The 18,778-nt window shown below is 36.9% G+C and overlaps 1 protein-coding gene across 3 annotated transcripts in view; it reads left to right on the top strand.

Moving 5' to 3' along the window:
* The window catches only part of rhbdl3 (rhomboid, veinlet-like 3 (Drosophila)), a 52,735-nt gene extending 35,169 nt beyond the window's left edge, over positions 1-17,566 (top strand). The window contains exons 3-8 of one of the 3 annotated variants that reach the window (XM_023955471.2): positions 3,423-3,647; positions 4,634-4,782; positions 7,677-7,789; positions 11,942-12,042; positions 12,628-12,688; positions 14,255-14,910. In XM_023955471.2, coding sequence (XP_023811239.1) covers positions 3,423-3,647; positions 4,634-4,782; positions 7,677-7,789; positions 11,942-12,042; positions 12,628-12,688; positions 14,255-14,526 — 921 coding nt within the window. In that variant the 3' untranslated portion in view covers positions 14,527-14,910. Of the gene's footprint in view, positions 1-3,422; positions 3,648-4,633; positions 4,783-7,676; positions 7,790-11,941; positions 12,043-12,627; positions 12,689-14,254 lie in introns of all 3 variants that reach the window. The other 2 variants (XM_011473923.4, XM_078946291.1) reach the window with 2 other exon arrangements.
* The last annotated feature ends 1,212 nt before the right edge of the window (positions 17,567-18,778 follow it).

Consider the following 18,778-nt stretch of genomic DNA (forward strand, 5'->3'; position numbering starts at 1 on the left):
GCAGGCATAATAAAATTATCTCTGAATATTTTTTCAAAGGTTCTCCCTTTTCCATTTATTCTTCGTAATTTTGACTGTTTTCCTGCATATGTTTACATGGTTTTAAAAGTAAAGTGTTTTTTAGCCACACAGAATTCCCACATTGTGCAGTCTGGCAAATCAGATGGGTGTGTCTGCCCCTACTGTATTTTTTGTAACATTAATGTGATGAATCTAATAAGGTTCTGTTTCTCTTTGTCTGCATCTCTCTCTGCCCTCTTCTTATTCCTTATTTCTCCACCGTTTGTCACAAGTGTCTGTCTGGTTGACCTTTTCGCTGATCAAATACCAAATCTGTCTCTTACACAGTCATTTGTCTCCTTCACGCCTTCTTTCCTTTTCTTTTTCTCAACTTGGCAGCGAGTCAACACACAGAACACCATTCTTTCTTTTGTGTCTAACAAAGAAGAGAGGAATTGCGGTCACTTTAGGAGAAGAATTGACTGACTTTATAGAGCTGGGCTGCCAGGGGGAGTATTGTGAGTGCTGTGCACCCTGGAAGTGGCCATGGTAACCTCTATTCACTTTCCCACAGATTTAAGGGGTTGATATTAAGGCTGAAAAATAATTGGCTTTTTTTTTTCTTAAGGGGTTTTTCTAGAAACGTGACCCTCCTGAGTCCCTAGATTGTCTCATTACGGACGATTCTACCAACTTTATTGATTCATTGATTTTTTTTTTCTTAGGTGTTTCTTTTTGGTATTTATATTTTTGTGTTCAAGTGATTTATGTGCTTATTTAACTTCATGTGTTTTTTCAATCAAGGAATTTTTTAAGTAAAAAATGTTCTTTATAAATAATGTAAAAGAGAAGAATAATTGTTTTCTAATAAATTAAAGGGTCGTTCTTACAAATATTTTAATATTTTCTGGCTTTCTACTGACTGTTTAATATTAAATCTAAGTCAATGCCACTTTTTGTCATGTTTTTATGAATACTTAAAGTAACTTCTGCTTTTTTCTGATTTAGCTTTTACCTTTTACACTACCAATCTTCTAACTGGCACATCTAAGTATTCCTGCAACTGCACACAAGCTTGGTTAAAAAACAAACAAACAGCAAAACATTGTTCATAGAAAGCCCAAGAAAAGAGGCAATAAAACTTAAAAAATGTCTGCCTGCAGCGGTAACTAAAGCCATTTTATATGGAAATGCTTTAAAAGGTCAGATAAGATTGGCTTAGAAATCATTTTCCATTCTAATTTACGGAAACTTTCCTCCTCATGAGGATTGGTTGTAATTTACTGCACTATTGATAATGTTCCGCTTCAAGCTTATTTTTTATTTCTGCAGTAAACACCAACTTATTTTCACGATAACTTTTATAATTCTCTCCTAGGTACACGATTCATATTTAAGTGGATGTAAGAATTTGATTCCATGTGAATTCTGATCATAGGAAAAAGCTTCCCTCTTTAGAAGTTGAAACACCTATCAGTCTTAGATCTTCTTATGTTTCTGTTGTTGCTCTTTAATAACACAGATCTCAATTTTGCTTTTAGACTTTACCAAAATGCTTCTAAGCTTGAATACATTTCTGTTTTTAACCTTACATGGCCTGACTGTCATGGCTGCATAAGAACTGCTTCCCTGTCTGCAAGAATCGAGACCCTTTATCTCACTCCCAGGACGATAAGAATTGGAGCTGTCGTCTTTTCGGACAAGACATTTGATACAAAAAACAGTTTTTTTTCTATTTAATGTTAAGGGGATTGTGATGTCACAAGAAGTGATTGCTGAGGGGATATAAAAGAGAGTAGGTATCAGTTACAGATTGGATCACAGCATTAATACATCTGTCGCTTTTGGCGACATAAAACAAAACAGGATGCATGTCATCTCTTAACCCTTGTGCTATCTTAGATGACCCCACCCTTACATTGATGTGTTATTCCTACCATGAAAAAGATGGATAAAGGTAGAAAGATTTCATGTAATCCATGGACACCAGTGAAGATCACAAATCATTGAAGAAAAAAGGTTCAGCGCACTGTCTAGTGGGTCTAGATGACCCAACTCCCAATGGTAAAGTGCCTAGGATAGCACAAGGGTTACAGTAGGAAGCCGCTCTAAATGCGTTTAGGATTGAGATTTAGGGGAGAACAGCCAAACCTTTTTCCAGAGTCTCCATTTTGAGTTTATAAATAGATACAGCTTCAATCTTTGGCATTTAGAAACTTTAAAATTAAACTAAGTGTTGGCTTTCTGACACTGTCCAAATATTAGATGAAAATATTAAATTTACTGTATTGTAAAGTTTGCTTTAATGCCCCGAGCCAAAGTTTATTCCACCCAGTGTTTTTGGAACCATCAACAGTATTCTGGCTTGAACAATGTTCCAAGCTTAATTCTAAAAAACGTATCAGTTTTTTCTCATTTCTCTCCCATTTTTATGCATGTCACATGCATTTTTGCCTGAACAAGGATTGAGTAATTTACACCAAATCATATTTGGAGTTTCCTGTGTTCTCTGGTTGCTATCATCTCCCTAATATCAGTCCAATCTTGTGTCTTCTTTTTCTTTAACCATCTTCATGTCTTCGTTCATTATGTCCAGAACTCTCTTCTTCTGAATTCATCCATATCTCCTGCCTGTCTTCTACCTTTTATACCAGTGTTTTCAAACTGGTATAAACTTGTCCAAACCATTTTTTTTTCTTTATGTCCAAAAAACATCCAGCATGTGCAGTCTTTCTGGTAAAACTTATTACCGTTCCCATCCATCTTCATCTAACCAGAGACACAACATCTTCAGCTCTGCCTTCTGTCTTTTTCTCATACACGCCTTCATCTTGAACACCTGTCCTTTAAACAAGCCTTTGTGTTAAAATTTAAAGTAAAAATCCCTTTTACTTTGAGTTAATTGTTTTTTCCTTTGTACTGTTTTTTGACTTGTTCTGTATTTTTTGGTCACAAATGTGTGCAGACAGTTGTGACTGGTTACAATTGAGACGATTCTGTGACCCTTGAACATGGACGCACAGGAGGAAACCAAAGAAGTGAACTTCTCACAGTAACAAAGGGCTGTGTGAAGAGAGTATGTTAGTTGCTGGGTGATGGCGCAAGCATCCCTTACAACAAGGATTGAACTGTGTGTTGAAGTGCAGAACAGAAGATGACATCACTGTAAACTCAGCACATTTAGATTCCAGGGATTGAATGTGTAACATATAACGTTAATGCTGTTAACTGAAGTCAAAGATGTGAGAAATGACGTTAAAAAAGCTGACTGAAAGCTGGGTGGAGGATGTAACTACAGAATATGCTTATTACAACATCACATTCCCTTGCCCCCCTCCCCCTTTCTATACATTCCCGCTTTTCTTTTCCTCATTTGCACCCTTATCTGCTTCCTTACTGTCCCTCTTTTCTGTTTTCTCCAGATGAGCAACAAACGCTCCAACAGTTTCCGCAGGGCCATTCTGCAGGGAAGCCGGCAGCTGAAAGGCTGCAGTCTCAGCGATGAAGCGGGCTTGGGGCTGTCCCAGCGATTAGTACGCCATGTTGCTTATGAAACATTGCCCCGAGAGGTGGACCGCAAGTGGTACTTTGACAGCTACACGTACTGCCCCCCGCCCTGGTTCATCCTGGCTATCACCATTGCAGAGGTAAAGACTTTCAAAGCAGAAGCCAGAAGTGCTTTATTTACAGTCAAGTGACTTGATGCTAGGGTGAATATTTTTAATACTTAAAAAAATACACATTTTTGAGTCTCTGCTTAACTCATTTGTTAACGTTAAACGTGTAAAAAAACCCTGTTGAGAAAGGAAAAAACAAACAAATTAAAAGCACATGGATAAACCAAAAGTGTTCATTGTTAATAAAAGATAGAACATCATCATCACACTGATTTTAAACCAATGTCTGCTGAAGGAAGGTCAAAGTAAGCAGTAAGCTTTAGAGACCTGCCAGAGTTATGCACCTTGGACAAAAAAAGAAGAGAAAAAAAACCATATATTAATTATATTAATTTACAATTTCAGGGAAAAAGGACTAGTTTGATTGGCTAAAGCTACGTTCACACTGCCATTGGCATTCTCTTCCAATGAAAAGTCATACATTTACGACTTTAAATCTTGTAATATTACTTTTTTTTCATTCATTTTAAAAGGTTTTGATCTCTCCTGGATAACATGTTTTAATACAAAAACTGTCAGCAGCAATTCAAGAAAAATCAAGTCTATCAAAGTTCTGGGTGACGTGATCTAATAAGATGTGAGAATTATAAAGCATCACAGAGGAACAGCTGACAACAGCATATTCCTGTTGTGTTTAAAATGTGGATTTGTGAAGCAAAATAAACTGTGCTTTGTATGTAAATTAACGTTTATTTTCTATATTGTGGTTGAGGGTGACGGTATGAATCCATGTTTCTGCTTTTAGGTAATTTTTTCGTAAAGCCATACTTTGTCTTCTTAAAGGAACCAACTTGCTCTGCGGCAACCTTCAAACTCTGTCCTATACAAAGTAAAACAATAACAGTCAATAAATGTTATTTTTAAGTTAATTGTGCCTTAATTAAGTTATTTTGGCCTCATTTTGTTATTCAAGGGACTTTTTTCTTATTTTTAACCACTTAAATGTTATGTTTCAGGTAGCCGTGTTCATTTATTATGGTTTCAAGCTGGATCGATTAGTCCTGCAGGTGTCCAGCCCGTCCTTCCTGAAGAGCCCCCTTCCTTATCACCCGCAGCTACGAGCCCAGGCCTGGAGGTACTTCAGCTACATCTTTATGCATACTGGGTAAGTTCTGATGTAGCTGCTGGATTATGAGGAACATAAAACATACAGCAGCAACCAAAATTCCAAGGGTTTGAATTGGTTTTAATTGCAGAAGGTGATTAGATTTCGCCTCTCGTGTTGTGGGTATTTCCGTCACCCATCAGATTACAGACTCTCCTGCTAGCTTCCATCCCCTCACAACCCCAACCTAACATTTCCGGTGCAACAGACATGGAGCTATCCAGTGTTACATATTTGAACCAGATGCCAGCTTGGACGAGGAAAATTAAGACATCTTGTCTTCTACAAGTGTATGCATCGGAATAGAGTGGAGCAGGGAGCTTACATTGTATTGCATTTTCTAAGTAACAAATAAGCTCTTTTTAAACTGCATTTTTTTTCCCCCGTATGCTTTTGATTCACAACTATTTAAAATAAAACAATATTCAGAAATGCAACTTTTAGCTTTAGTTTCTTAATATATGTCCTCCATCGGGAGAAAAATGCCACAAGAAAACATGGTAAAAACACCAAAAACACAAATTGAGTCTTTATCTGCTACCATTCACAAATGACACTGCTGCTAAAAGTGGATGCTGTTTACCATCATAAGAACGTGGTCTTTATCTTGTAAAAAAAGCACCCAACAAAGTTTCTATGGTTTGTTTCAACTCACAGAGGTCTGTTCATGCACCTGCAAGAAACTTCAACTGAACGCTTGATATCTGTCTGTAAACACTTTAAAGCTACAATGAATTTTTGTACAGCTTTTTGTTTAGTTTCTGTCCATTTTTTAAAAAGATGACCAAAACTGTAACATCAGGACATTTTTCATGTCAGTAAGTTGTCTTGGAAATGCTGTGTAGAGGAGCTGCATTCAGCTTTTGTCAGGAGTTGCAGCAGTTAGACTGAAATAACAATGCGGTGCAGCTGAACTGTGGTGAGTCGGTGACGGTGAGGAAAAGAACAAATTCCGTTTGTGTTGGGAGTCTTGAAATCCCACAGTCATCCCAACACAGACGGAGCTCTTGTGGGCATTTGCAGACCGTGCTGCCGGTTCCTCACAGCCTCATTAGGACTGTAGAAATAGATGGCTGCTGGTGAAGCTGCCCTTGTGCACTTGGACATCTCCAAGCTAATCAATAAGTCCCATTGTCTCTCTGATCACTTTAACAATCCTTTGCATCAGCTCTGCGTTTGAGCTGGTTGTTCCTCACTAAATTGGTATTTTGTTTTTGCTTTGTGTTGTTCAGCCTACTGGATGAATTGTGAGCTCAGTGGCCTAGCGCCAGAGTGTCTGTCTTTACAATAGAAGGTTGCAGGTTCTAATCCCCAATAAAAGGCACTAGTGGTACAGTGTCTATGGTATAGTGTCTATCCTGAGTCTTGAAGGTTGTGGGTTCAAATCTTCCATCAGAGGCCTGGTGTTAGTGCCTGTTCCTACACTTGGAGGTTGTGTGTTCGAATTCCTGTTCTAATTGTCTGGACACAGCAGAACCAGGTAATCAGAAGCAACCTTGAGGCCTGGAGTTGCCTATCCCTGTATTAGTGTCTTCCCTGGGTGGTTGTGGGTTTAAATTCCTAGTCAGGGGTCTAGTGGTAGGATGTCTGCTCTGGGTGGTTGTAGGGTCGAATTCACAATGGGATCTAGTGTTAAAGTTTGACCTGAGACTGAGGTTGTGGGTTCAAATCCCTGCTTGATTCAGATCAAATTAAAATTAAAATTAGTGCTCAGAATTAAAGAGTTGGATTGGTTGGTTCAACTACTAAATGTTTTGTGCGCTCACGGATCCCCTCAGAGGATGGGTCAAATGCGGCGTCAAATTTTGATGGCTCTTTAACTTCACTTTTAGAATGTCTGTGTTTGTTTTAGGGACAACTGTTCAGATGTCACAACTTGTGCTAAATGGCCCAGAAAAAAGTCCTCAATGTCTCTCTTTTGGTCCCTGTCATCAATCTCTCAATTGCTGTAGCTGGAGTGACAGAAAAAAGTGGCGGAGGAGACAGAGAGACTGTGGTGAAGCCTGCGAGAGGAGAGGATTATGCTCGCGGCTGTTGTTTTTTGTTTCTGCTGTAACACTAAAATGTGTTTGAGCTGCTGACTGAGGTTTGGCTGGAATGACTTTCCATCCATGAAGGGCACACAGAGAGGGAGAGAGAGAGAGAGAGAGAGAGCATGTTCCTGTTGTGTTTAGAGCTCCAGTATCACTTGCTTATTGCAGCAGCCACACATTTTCTCAGTTGTTATTTTTATAAGCCGCGTCTCAGATGTGAAAGCGCTTTTCTTTTTGTGTGCTGTTGGCATTTTGTGTGCAGACTGTGTGGCTGTTTTCCTAAAAATATAGTGTTAATCCACTGGTGTGTGTTGATAATGTCTCTTGGAAATCAGGCAAGTGACAAATTTCTACAATTAACACCAAACAGTGAAAGCCTTTGGCTCCTCGGGCCTTTAAATTCTCTGCCTTTTTTTCCTTTTCACAGTACACTTTGGACAAATTTATTTAAACCCATACATTTTTGATTTTATCTATTTCCAAAACTATTTAAAATCACCTAACCTGTTCATATTCTTATTTATTTATTTGTTTGTTTTGGCATGACTTCTTAAGTCCCCCAACAACTCCTCCTTTAGAGCTCCTCTTTGTTTAGTCGGGAGCTCAAAAGGATGGACTGATCATGGACTGATTTAATATATTATAAAAATAAAGTTGACCCTAATATAAAATGGGATTTTAAAAAAAAGTTCATTTTTTGCCAAAGGAAAATGACCCATTTTGTAACAAAAAAAAAATCTGTCCATCCAAAGAGGCAATCAGGGTCAATCTATTTGCCCAGATGCTGAAATGGAAGTAGTTCTAAAATTGTAATAACAAACTACTGATTTTAACTTCATTTATTGTTTTGTGTGTTTACAGTATTGAACATTTGAGCCTGAACATGGCCATGCAGCTCCTGGTGGGAGTCCCTCTGGAAATGGTCCACGGTGCGCTGAGGATTGGACTGGTCTACTTGTGTGGTGTGTTAGCAGGTGGTGATGCGTTCTTCTCTGTCTTTTAGTGAGACATGCCCCAAAACACACAGTGCTTTGCTCACACTGTCTTTCCTCTGCCTGTTCAGGGGTTTTATGCAAGTTCAATTTATGCCCTATCAGAAAGGATTTTTTGTGGATATTAGACAATGAAAAATTTGTATGATGAATTTGGAAAAGACGTCTGAAAGACAGAAAGACCAGCATTTGTGTTTGTGTGGGTAAGGGTCACAATTCCCTCAGAGATACCACCCGACCTGACCCATAGCTTTAAGCTCAGCACAAATTACACACACTTATGCATTTACACACAGTAACACACAGACATTTGCTGTTTTAATTAGATATTGACCACAGCTGAGGGAGGATATCGGCTCTGGGTTTTTTTTCACTTAGGGGTATTACTGTCATGTTTTTTTTTGTTTTTGTTTTTTTCGTTTTTTTATTTTTTAAAGAGGTTAAGCAAAAAAAAGTATGGTGGGCCCCCAAACTAAAAACAGACTCAATAGAAACTCTAACAAATTATAGAATCTACTTAAACATGAATAACAAACAAACAAAAAAGAACATGAACCATGAAAGAAATCTACCAAAAGCTAGGGAAAAGAAAGCAGAGAAACTGACAACTACATCAATGCACTAAAGAGTGTCAGAAACAGCTGTGGTGATTAGAAACATGACACAGAAAAATGAGAGAATCTAATTATAATACAACATGACAAAAATCATTATTTAAAACCAAATGAAAGACTAAAAGAATTCTTAAAAGGATGCTGTCACATGTTTCTATGTAAACATATTTAAAATGTGGTTTAACACAGATAGTAGCATTGCTTTTTCCAAAATGTGCAACCAAATAAATAATTTAAAAAATCAAGTGTACACACGCTTGTGTATATTCTCTGTGTTGCTAAAGTTTAGTTTATGCTCACATAGTTCTGTTAACTTTGACTTTACAGATTTCAATGTTTATTTTATCCTTGGTTGGCTCTTCTTCTTAGCCTGAAAAGTCATCCACTAAAAAGATGATTCTTCAGGCTAAGAAGAAGAAGAGCTTATTTATTTATTTATTATCTTAAACTGTCTATCTAATTGAGCAAAAAAGGGACACAGCTGGCTCTTTTTAGGGACGAAGCAAAGGTCAGGGTTCAAGTAATGACTCACAGAAGGGTCTGTGACCTTTTAATCCCGACACACACTCAGACAACATGTTAAAATCAATGGTCTTGTCTATGAATACTCAACATGCGGCGTTCAAGACAGCAGGCGTGGGCACAGTACAACAGAAAATCTGAAATTCATGGTTTTCCGTTACATGAATACTTTCCAAAGAGCACTTATCTGCATTGTTTTTTTTACCCCATATCCTAGGCTCCTTTCAGAAATTACAAGAAATTTCTGTCTAAGCATAAAAAACAATCTAGCTGGTGACTTCTGAGTGGGGATGGAAGGTGTTGTGTTTGTACCTTTCAGGTTTAAAAACAGACCATAAGTAAGGTTATGACACTAAAGTAGTGACAGATATCTGGCACAGGGACACTTTGAAACCAGGTGACTAAATATCAGGGTGGCTGGGGGGGTGTTTGAGGGCTACAGAGAAGGAAACGATTTTGTCATAAATGCGACACTTTATCAGCATTTAACAATGAATGCAGAGATGTAATTTTACTTTTTACTTCTGCCCAGAATCGTTGAAGAGAGAATCACAATTGAGAAGCATGAGAGAGCAATAAAAAAAAAACAGATAACAAGAAGGTGGAGGGTGGGGCTCTACAAAAATGACCAAAATTCAAAACAATCAAAGCTGTAGTAGAAAAAATAATGATATACAATTTTCAGTTGTGCCTTGATGGTTTTTGCAGAAACTTATTGTGTTTGAATTACTTCCATTTAGTAAAAAATTGCAACTTCCACATCTTTTGAAAGCCAGATTCGTAAACATATTTGAGATAAGAGGAATGCTTGGTAGAATTCTAACACTAATCAATGGAAGACTGTCTATTATACTTTCCTGTTAAGGGTTTTTTTTTATGCAAGCAATACTTCAGACACCAGAAGAAATGTGTTAACCCAAGTCTATAGATTACTTTGTCATGAACTTAGATTGCAAGGACAATAAAGTGTAACTCTGAATATTTAAAGCTTTGTTTAGTGCAAAGTAAAATTTAGTTTATGTAACTATTTGGTGCTGCAGTTGTGTTTCTTTTCCTGAAATGACAGTGTTCCATTAGAAAATTAGTCAATTCTTTGTTCGATTACAATACTTCATCCTGAGTTGAGTAGGACAGTTGCTTCAGCAGCCACCAGAAAAAGTATTCACTCAATGTGCAGATGTTTTTTTATCTGTACAAATGACTTTTTAAATCAATTAATGTGCCAGTATGACCATCACACTGAAAATATAGAGTTATATTCTTTTAATTAGAGATTTAAAAGTATAATAACTTCTTTAGTTGTGTGACCTTTTCGAGAAAAATTCTGACCACAACAGTAAATGGAGGTAAATGTTACAACAACTTTAAACAAACAGTTGTGGTGGTAAACTATACATGTGGACTGCAGTTGGAAATCAGAATAATGAGGAGATGAAAAATATTAATTGAGTAATTTAGAAGAAATGAACACGATCTGCTTAAAGTAAGAGCCCAGTTTCATGATCAACAACTGTCTTTTATTTTGTGGTCGTTGTTTACAGAGCAAACTTGTCCTTTGTTGTTTAGGGAAAGTTAATTTTGCAGAGGGTCAGCAAATTGACTCAATAAAAGCATTAATATAAATTATGTGGTCTTTAGAGAAGTAGATCTACACAAGGTTCAGTGAGTAGGCTACAATTTATTTATATTTTTTGTGCTAACCAATAATAATGCTATGAAAGTAGGAGTGTGTGTGTTTTTTTCATCTCTGAGACCCTCAAACACTTGTTGTTTTTGAAAACATCAAATTTGTACATTTGAATTTTTTTGCATTTTGATACAGGAGTGATGTTCAAAATCCATTTCTTTGTTGTTTTTTGTTTGATTGTCATCATAGTTTGAAAATTGACAGGAACCTTTATGTAGAAGCCTGAATGCCAGAGATGACCATTTTGCATTCAGTGTGTTATTCTGTTTACAGTCAGTAGGGGGAGCCGGGGTTTCACTCTTGGGTTCACTGGTGGTCACGCAGCAGATGCATGTCAGTCTCAATTTTGGAATGGAGTCAAACAGTTTTTTGACCTCACTAAATTCTTCTCGTTAATTTGCATATTTTCTTTATATTTATTCAGTTTTTTCCTTAAGTTAACTGTGGAGTATTGTTCATTTTTCAACCTGAAGAAAAGGAATTAAAGATTTTCCTCTTTTACTTTTGGAATGGGGATTTTTATTGGATCGTTGGATAACGAGGAGAGCTGCAGGGGCGTCAAAACTGAGGACTTAACACTGGAACTATACACTTTATATCTCGGAATGACTAAAATAACTTCAATTCACTAATGCCCCAGAAGCTCTGGAAGAGTTGCAGAGGAAGCAGCACCCTTACCACCATGCAGTGAAGCAGGCGACACCAGCTCCAATAAGGACTTTCCAGCTGTTCCCTCCAAAATACCTAATCATGTTTGTGAATATGTCAAATGTATCCCTTTGCTGTTTCCATACTTGCAGGGAAGAAAAGTGGAATAAACTTATTTCTAAGCTTTTTTACCAAGTAGTTTTCTACCCTGTGATGTAGATCCCCTCCTTTATTTACATTTTGCTCAATCATTCTTTGATGCCTTTGCTGGTTGCCTTGATTGTGATGACTCACCCAAACTATCCAGGGTGTTGATGAGACGGGCTTCAATTCCTCACAGTCCAGAAACATAGGTTTTGAAAAAAAACATCCAGCATTACGACACTCTACCTGGACCCTGATGGTGTTTCATGGGTGCCCTGAAAGTTACTATAGCGCCAGCACCTAGTGCTAAATGATTTTGTCTTCACTGGGACTGTAAAAAGAAAAAAGAAAAAAAAGAAAGTGATTGACTTAATCTCTTGCAATACTTATACTGATTGACACATCCAGTTAGATGCAGAACTGCTTCTAGTAAATTTAATTTATATGTTTTAATAGCACGTGTCATAAATATCATGAAGCACTAATTGTTTGCTACAGCAACTTGTGGTTACGTTACAGGGTCTTTGGCAGTGTCTGTCACTGACATGACAGCTCCCGTGGTCGGATCATCTGGGGGAGTTTATGCCCTGGTGTCAGCACACTTGGCCAATGTGGTGATGGTGAGTCTTAACTGTTTCTATGTACCTGTTGAGCAAACATTTACTCAATCGCCCTCCTCCAGATGAGCATTTCCACCATCAAGCCAGCCTGTCGGGGCCCCGGCAGGTGCTCCCTTATCTGCAGATACCATGAATTCTTTACTGTCAGTTTTTCCTGTACCTTTTAGAGATCAAAAGTGTTTGTTACTGAGAGTCCATGCTTTTATGACAGAGTGTGAACAACGTCCCATCCTCTCAAAATAACTTCATTTGAAATCTATGCCAGCATTTATTTGGTCTTGATACTCATCCTCCTTCTTTGGGTCATCAGAGACCCTACTGTTGTCACTCATGAGCTGCTCACTGTAAAACTCCAGCAGATCAGCATTACCAAGGAGAGCATGGAGGTTTTGTCTCCCTTTCTGCAGTTTAAATCATATTATCTGACACAGCGATCCCAGTCTGGGGTTAAAAAGTCTCCAGGGGTTTGTAAATTTGACCCAAATTTAGAAAAAGGGCACAATCTTGGTCATGAATGGAAACGTGTATATGTGTGCCTAACTGTGTTCCTGATGCTTTCTCTTTTTTGTTGTCTCTTGTTTTTAGAACTGGTCAGGAATGAAGTGTCAGTTTAAGTTGTTTCGAATGGCCATGGCTCTGGTTTGCAGTAAGTTTGGACAAATCCTTTAACATTTATCACTGATTAAAGCCGCACTCTGATGAAAATTGTGTTTTGGGGTTTTTAGCATGTTTCTGTGGCATTTTTTTCATAATAGAGGACATAAATTAAGAAAACTAAGCTCAAAATTGCATTTATAAGTATTCATTTATTCAAATCATTGCAAATAAGGAGCAGATGAAACGATTTCTGTTTGAAAAAGAGTATATTTTTAATGTAGAAAATCGTCCTACTCTGTTCGGGACACAAACTCCCCGCTCTGCTCCATTCTGATGCATCCACTCACAGACGACTAGATCTATGTACGTCTTCGTTTTCCTCCTCTGAGCTGGCATCTGAATCAAAACGGTTGCTCCATTATTGTTCGCCATTTTTGTTGTTCCGGTAATGTTAGGTTGGGGGTCTGAGGGGGCTATAAACTAGTGGGAGACAATGTAAACAGACCGGTGATGAGAAGTGTGGTCGGGCTCACTCCACGCCAACAGTCCTTCCCACAACTTTAAGGCAAACTCATCCACTACTGCAGTTCTTCAGAAAGTACGTCTTAGAAAACAACACCAATTTCCTTCATTTTAGGATAATCATGATTAAAAAACAGTGGGAACTTTTATACAATAGATCAAAAGATCATTGGAGTGAGAATTTAAAAGGTTGTAGTTTTTTGGCGTTTCTAACAGTCTCACTTGAGAAAATCCAAATTGAAACTTTGATGATTCACTGAAAGGTGAATTATGTCCCCCAACTAATGTCAGCATAAGCCTTTTTTTTATATCAAGAAATACACTATTATCTTTTTTTTTTTCATTTGAGGTTTGGTTGAACTTGTTTAAAAGTGAATGACGATGCAGGCCTTCCTGTTGTGGCTTGATGCATAAAGGCCCAGACACAGCATTGCAGTACATGATCTTTGTTACATAAGAGTAGCAACTTCAGTAGGAGTTACAAAATCAAAGGTTTAGGTCTAGTTCATAATAAGGTTGGCTGGTTTTGATTGCCACTGTCTGGGATAACTGCGGCAAAGTCCTCAATGGCATTTATACTTTTCAAGCCTGATGATGTGATTGTCTCCAGCCTTTCAGTGATTTTGTATTTTATTTATAGTGCTATACGGTACAGACCAAAAGTTTGGACACACCTTCCCATTCATTTGAATTAGAAGGTGTGTCCAAACGTTTGGTCTGTATTGTATATGGATGTTAGTTATATAAAGATTGTTTTTCACATGCAAAGTTTTTCAGAAGATGCATAAAGCTATATATGTAAGTTTGTAGTTAATAATTAGTGGAGACAAGGTAGTTGGTTCATTAGTTTTTTTTTTGTAATTTAAAAAAAGCCTCAATATACCAAATATACACGTTTTAAGAAAAGTTATAATTGAAATGATTTTCCACCCATCGCTGAAGTCATAGTTGCAATAGAAATTAAATTTGCATTGACACTTTATTTTTTTTTAAATGCGTGAGAATTAAAAATCAAACCTGCTTGTATTTAGAATTTTTCCCATGCTGAACAGTTTCTTAAGATCATTTCCTTTCTTAATCTCACCCCCCACAGTGAGCGTGGAGTTTGGTCGAGCTGTGTGGCTGCGGTTCTACCCCCCGGCCTTCCCGCCGTGCCCAAACCCCAGCTTTGTGGCGCACCTGGGAGGAGTGTTGGTTGGTCTGACACTTGGCGTGGTGGTGCTGCAGAACTATGAGCAACGGCTCCAAGAACAGTCCCTATTCTGGATATTTTTCTGTGTGTACACTCTGTTTGTGCTCTGTGCAGTATTCTGGAACATTTTTGCTTACAGCCTGCTTGATGTACGGATGCCCCCCTTACCGTGAGTCGGCTTTTGGAGGCAGCTAAGACAAAATTCTGTCCTTGTTTTAGCCCGGATGGGTATTTGCTCGACCTTTTGGGGGCTTTGTCATGTTTTTAACCTCATAGTTTGAGAAACCCATTTGACAACCAATTTTCTCTCACCTGTTTCCACCCCTTACGTTATCTGCTTTATGTACAGCTACCTCCACACTAGTACGATTCTGAATTGATGTATTTATTTAGTTTTAGCCAGGCATCTTCTTATTCCAGCATTTTTCAAGCCTATATTTTTACACTTCTTTTGACTTTATGAATTTAACCAGTTAACAGTTTTGTCTCCAAAGCACAAAAGTTAAGCTTTAAAGCTAATCCAAATTAGAAACCTGTGAAATTTGAACACATGAATAGCCTATCTTAGCTTTCAGAATCACAACTACTTTTTTGATTCCCAAAGTTTCTTTTATTTGATCACCAAACAGCTTCACAAACACTGAAAACAGCTAGCTTTGATAGTGGTGCTATCAGCAACAATAAAGACAGCGCTGCTGACATTGCTGTTCTACATGGCTGCAAATAAGGAAGATAAGATCAGCATTTAGTGAAATAGTGCTAATTCTTTGAATTGAGCTAAACATCAGCAGTGCTGTCAAGTACTGTATATTCATTCATCTAGAATAGTGGGAGTATTTGATGGCACCCATGGGGTACATCAGATTACAAAAACAATTCAATCTTAAGATGTTCTAATATATTTAAGTATTGATATTTAAATCATATTTTCTTACATAAGTCCAATAATTGATGGTATTAGTAGACTATTCAGTTATTTGGATTTAAAGTTTTGCCCATAACATCATTTCTCCAGTTGTATCCGTGCACAGTCAAGTCTTTTATTCTTTGGTTGTAAGTTTTTCTGCTATTTTTCACAGTTTGTGGAGTTTGAAAAATTATACATAAATAACTCAAGCAACAAAACATCGCAGTAGTAGGTTTGAAAAATGTCATCTGGGCTTGGTTTTTAAAGTTGAAAACGTTTCACCTCTTATTCTTGTCAATTGATAAGAAATGTCCAGATGACATTTTTTAAACCTACTACTGTGATGGAAAACCTGGATGAATGAGAGTCTTCACAGTCAAGCAACAAAACTAAAAATTACACTAAATTACATTACTGTATGAAACATAATGAGGTTATTGGTTTTAGGCCACAAGAAAGATGTTGTTGTGGTTTCTTAGTTGTCAGTCTGGTCAGATCACATCAGATGTACTAGTGTGGACTTAGCTTCCGTGTCTGCTGAACTTCTTGTGGGCCTCTTGCCGACAAAAAGCCTCGGATATGAGCAACAGCATTGCGAAACCTCTGCCTAGTGCTCTTTAACCCAAAGGTGCCTTCTCATGAAGACATCAGCCTTCTGAAGTGTTTTTGCACATTCTGCCTCTTATTTAGGGCAACAATGATAAAACCCTATTGTGTAGGGTTTTATCTGCATTTCTTTACAGACAGAAAGAGAACTATCGAGTGACCATTTAGGCCGACAGGTTGAGTTGTTGAGAGCAAGGTTCAGATTCAAACAAAACACACTTATATTGAGCATTACATATAGGCTACAACCATTTTCAGCAATTATTATGCTTTTTAATATTTTAGCAAAATAGGCTACTTCTCAGTATTACTAATAGCATCAGCACTATTTGAACCTCAGCTTGGTCTTTTTTATGTGGATGTGCAACAAGGGTGTCCCCATGTAAAGAGATTAGAAAAAACAAAAGTGCCATTTAGACTTTTAAAATGATGCCAAAAGCTTGCAACATTGCAAACACTGAATCTCAAGTGAGTGAAAAGGCCGTTGTTTCAAGAAATAAAAGTCTTATTTTCTGTTTTGCAAGAAAGCAGACAGTCTTTCAATGGATAAATAATCTTAGTTTAGGAAAACTGGTCTGAGTGACCGTTTTTCCTAATATGAGAGTTCTTGGTAACACCGTTTTTCTTACCCGATTGGGAGATTTTTTTTTCCTGTGTGAATAATTTTTCTCAAATTTTCTGAAATGATACTTTATTTTTGAGGTGTACAAGCAACAGTAAAAAGCATGTTAACAAGTATTGCTACAGTGTGTGCAAAACTAAATATAACTGATTTAGAGAGTCTCATCATAAACCATTTTTAACCTCACCCTCCTTCAAACCAAACCAATGGTTTTACTTCATTTCTGGTGATCCTGTGAAAAGCAAATAAGCAAATAAACAAACGGATGTTTTAATTGATCTTGGGTATCAGCTGGAAAGACGCAAAGGGGTTTTCTTTGTGACAGTCAGGTGCTCTGGCTGTGTCATCATACCAGCATAGTAGAAATTCATACTATTTTGAGGTGTATGCCCACAGATTATTTTTGATATCACTTTGATGTGAGAGGTAAAGTCAGATAAAGACAGTTTTCGTTGCTGGTTCTTGATATCAGCAATGTTTGAGCAAAAGTGGAGGTCTCTACTACATTTTGAGGGTCAAAAGCTGAAGGTTTGGGAACCCCTAGCTTCAAACACGTAACCCATTCACCAGTGGAAGAAAAGGGGGTCTTTTTGAGAGAATTCTTTTTGTGGTGAGAAGCACAGATGCCTGACATGAACAACACATTGCGTTGGGCTGTTTCAGTTTTGAAGGACAATGGCACAAAGTTTGTGATTTATAAGATCTGACTTCTTTTGTAATTCTCCAGCTGTACTCTTCTCTGACCTCATGTTACACTGATAACTGCATAGCACAACCCAATGTAATCTTCTGATGCACATAAATACTTTAAAATGAAAAATCTTGATTATTTTTTTGTGGGTATTATAATATTTTGGGTGACTCGTAATGTTGGTCTGCATTGTGATATGTTAGCTAAATCCTATATGTATCCAATTTAATTAATGTGTCATTATGGCCTGGAATTGTAGAAGATAAGGGCTACAACACCAACCAGAGTAAGTGGAAAATTACTGATAGTATTTTAACATTGTGCATATTTTGTAGATTTGTTATGTACATACAAGTGGTTCATTAAACCGTTTTATAAGAAACTTAATTTGATGTTGTGGAGCTTTTTTACATTTTTGATTTGTTTTGATTTCATTTTTTTTGTGAAAGTGTACTTTACAGATTTTTTTGTGTAAATTAATTTTTAATTAATTAAATTTAATTAATTTTTACTGTATTGTTTATTTGTCCATGTTGTAAAAAAAGTATACGTTTTTAGATCTGCGACAAAAGAGGGATACTGCAAAAAATATTTTCTGGCATTTACAGGGGAGAAACTTTATGATGTCCTTATAATTTGGACATTATTAATAACGATATGAGAACAAAAAAAATCTTAAAAGGTTCCATTGTTCAACTATATTTATACATTTTTGTAGGGTGAAACTTGAATTCTATTTAACTGTTGGAGATGTTGGAGACTAACAGATTTTTAAAATAACTACAAAAACAGCTTTTCTAAGAGATATATTAAAACGTGTTTTACAAAGAAACTTGCTAGATCTGTTAAATGAGAAATAAAGAAGTATAAAAAGTTCAGGTCTAATTTCAGATGTAATGTATTTATTTATATCACATTATCTTGCTTTCCTGGATCGTTGTTGTAATCAACTGGCAACAAACTTTTTTTTTTTCTTTTTAGTAAAAGGAATGCAATAAAGATTTTGCTGGCAAGAATTAAAGATGTCACACAGATTTCCAGCCTTTTAAAAGTTTCATTGAAATTTGGTTGGAAGACAGTGTTTAATAATTTCTATGCTAACCTGTTAAAGAACCAAAGAAATATTTAGAATACTTTGCAATTATTGAAATTCTACTAGCTGAACAGAGTGAGAATGGAATTGGAGCTCAAGAAAAAATTACAGCTATGAGTTGAGAATAAAGAAAGACCAGTTTTTTTCTTCTTTTGATACCTCTCAACTCCTCTAATTCCTTTTCTCAATGCATTTGTCATCTTAAACTCCTCAATTCGAGGAAAGCTAACACTTGTTCACGTGTTCCATAGTTTGATCTAGCAGGAAATGGCGCCCCCTACTGACAGATGTTACAATTGTCTCAAGGTGACAATTTAATTTCATTCATTGAAGGGACGTCACATCTAAATTGAAAAACCACTCCACACGTGTGTGAAAATGTTGATAAGAAATCATAACCTTCTGTTTGACAACAGCTTTGAGAAAACATCTATAGGTGTATTACAACAACAACAATATTAAAATATAATAATGTTACTGTTATTGTTACTTATTATTGATCGTGT

Source organism: Oryzias latipes, chromosome 1, assembly GCF_053564925.1.
Source record: "Oryzias latipes strain Hd-rR chromosome 1, Olatipes_Hd-rR_3.1".
In the NCBI taxonomy this organism is placed as follows: Eukaryota; Metazoa; Chordata; class Actinopteri; order Beloniformes; family Adrianichthyidae; genus Oryzias; species Oryzias latipes.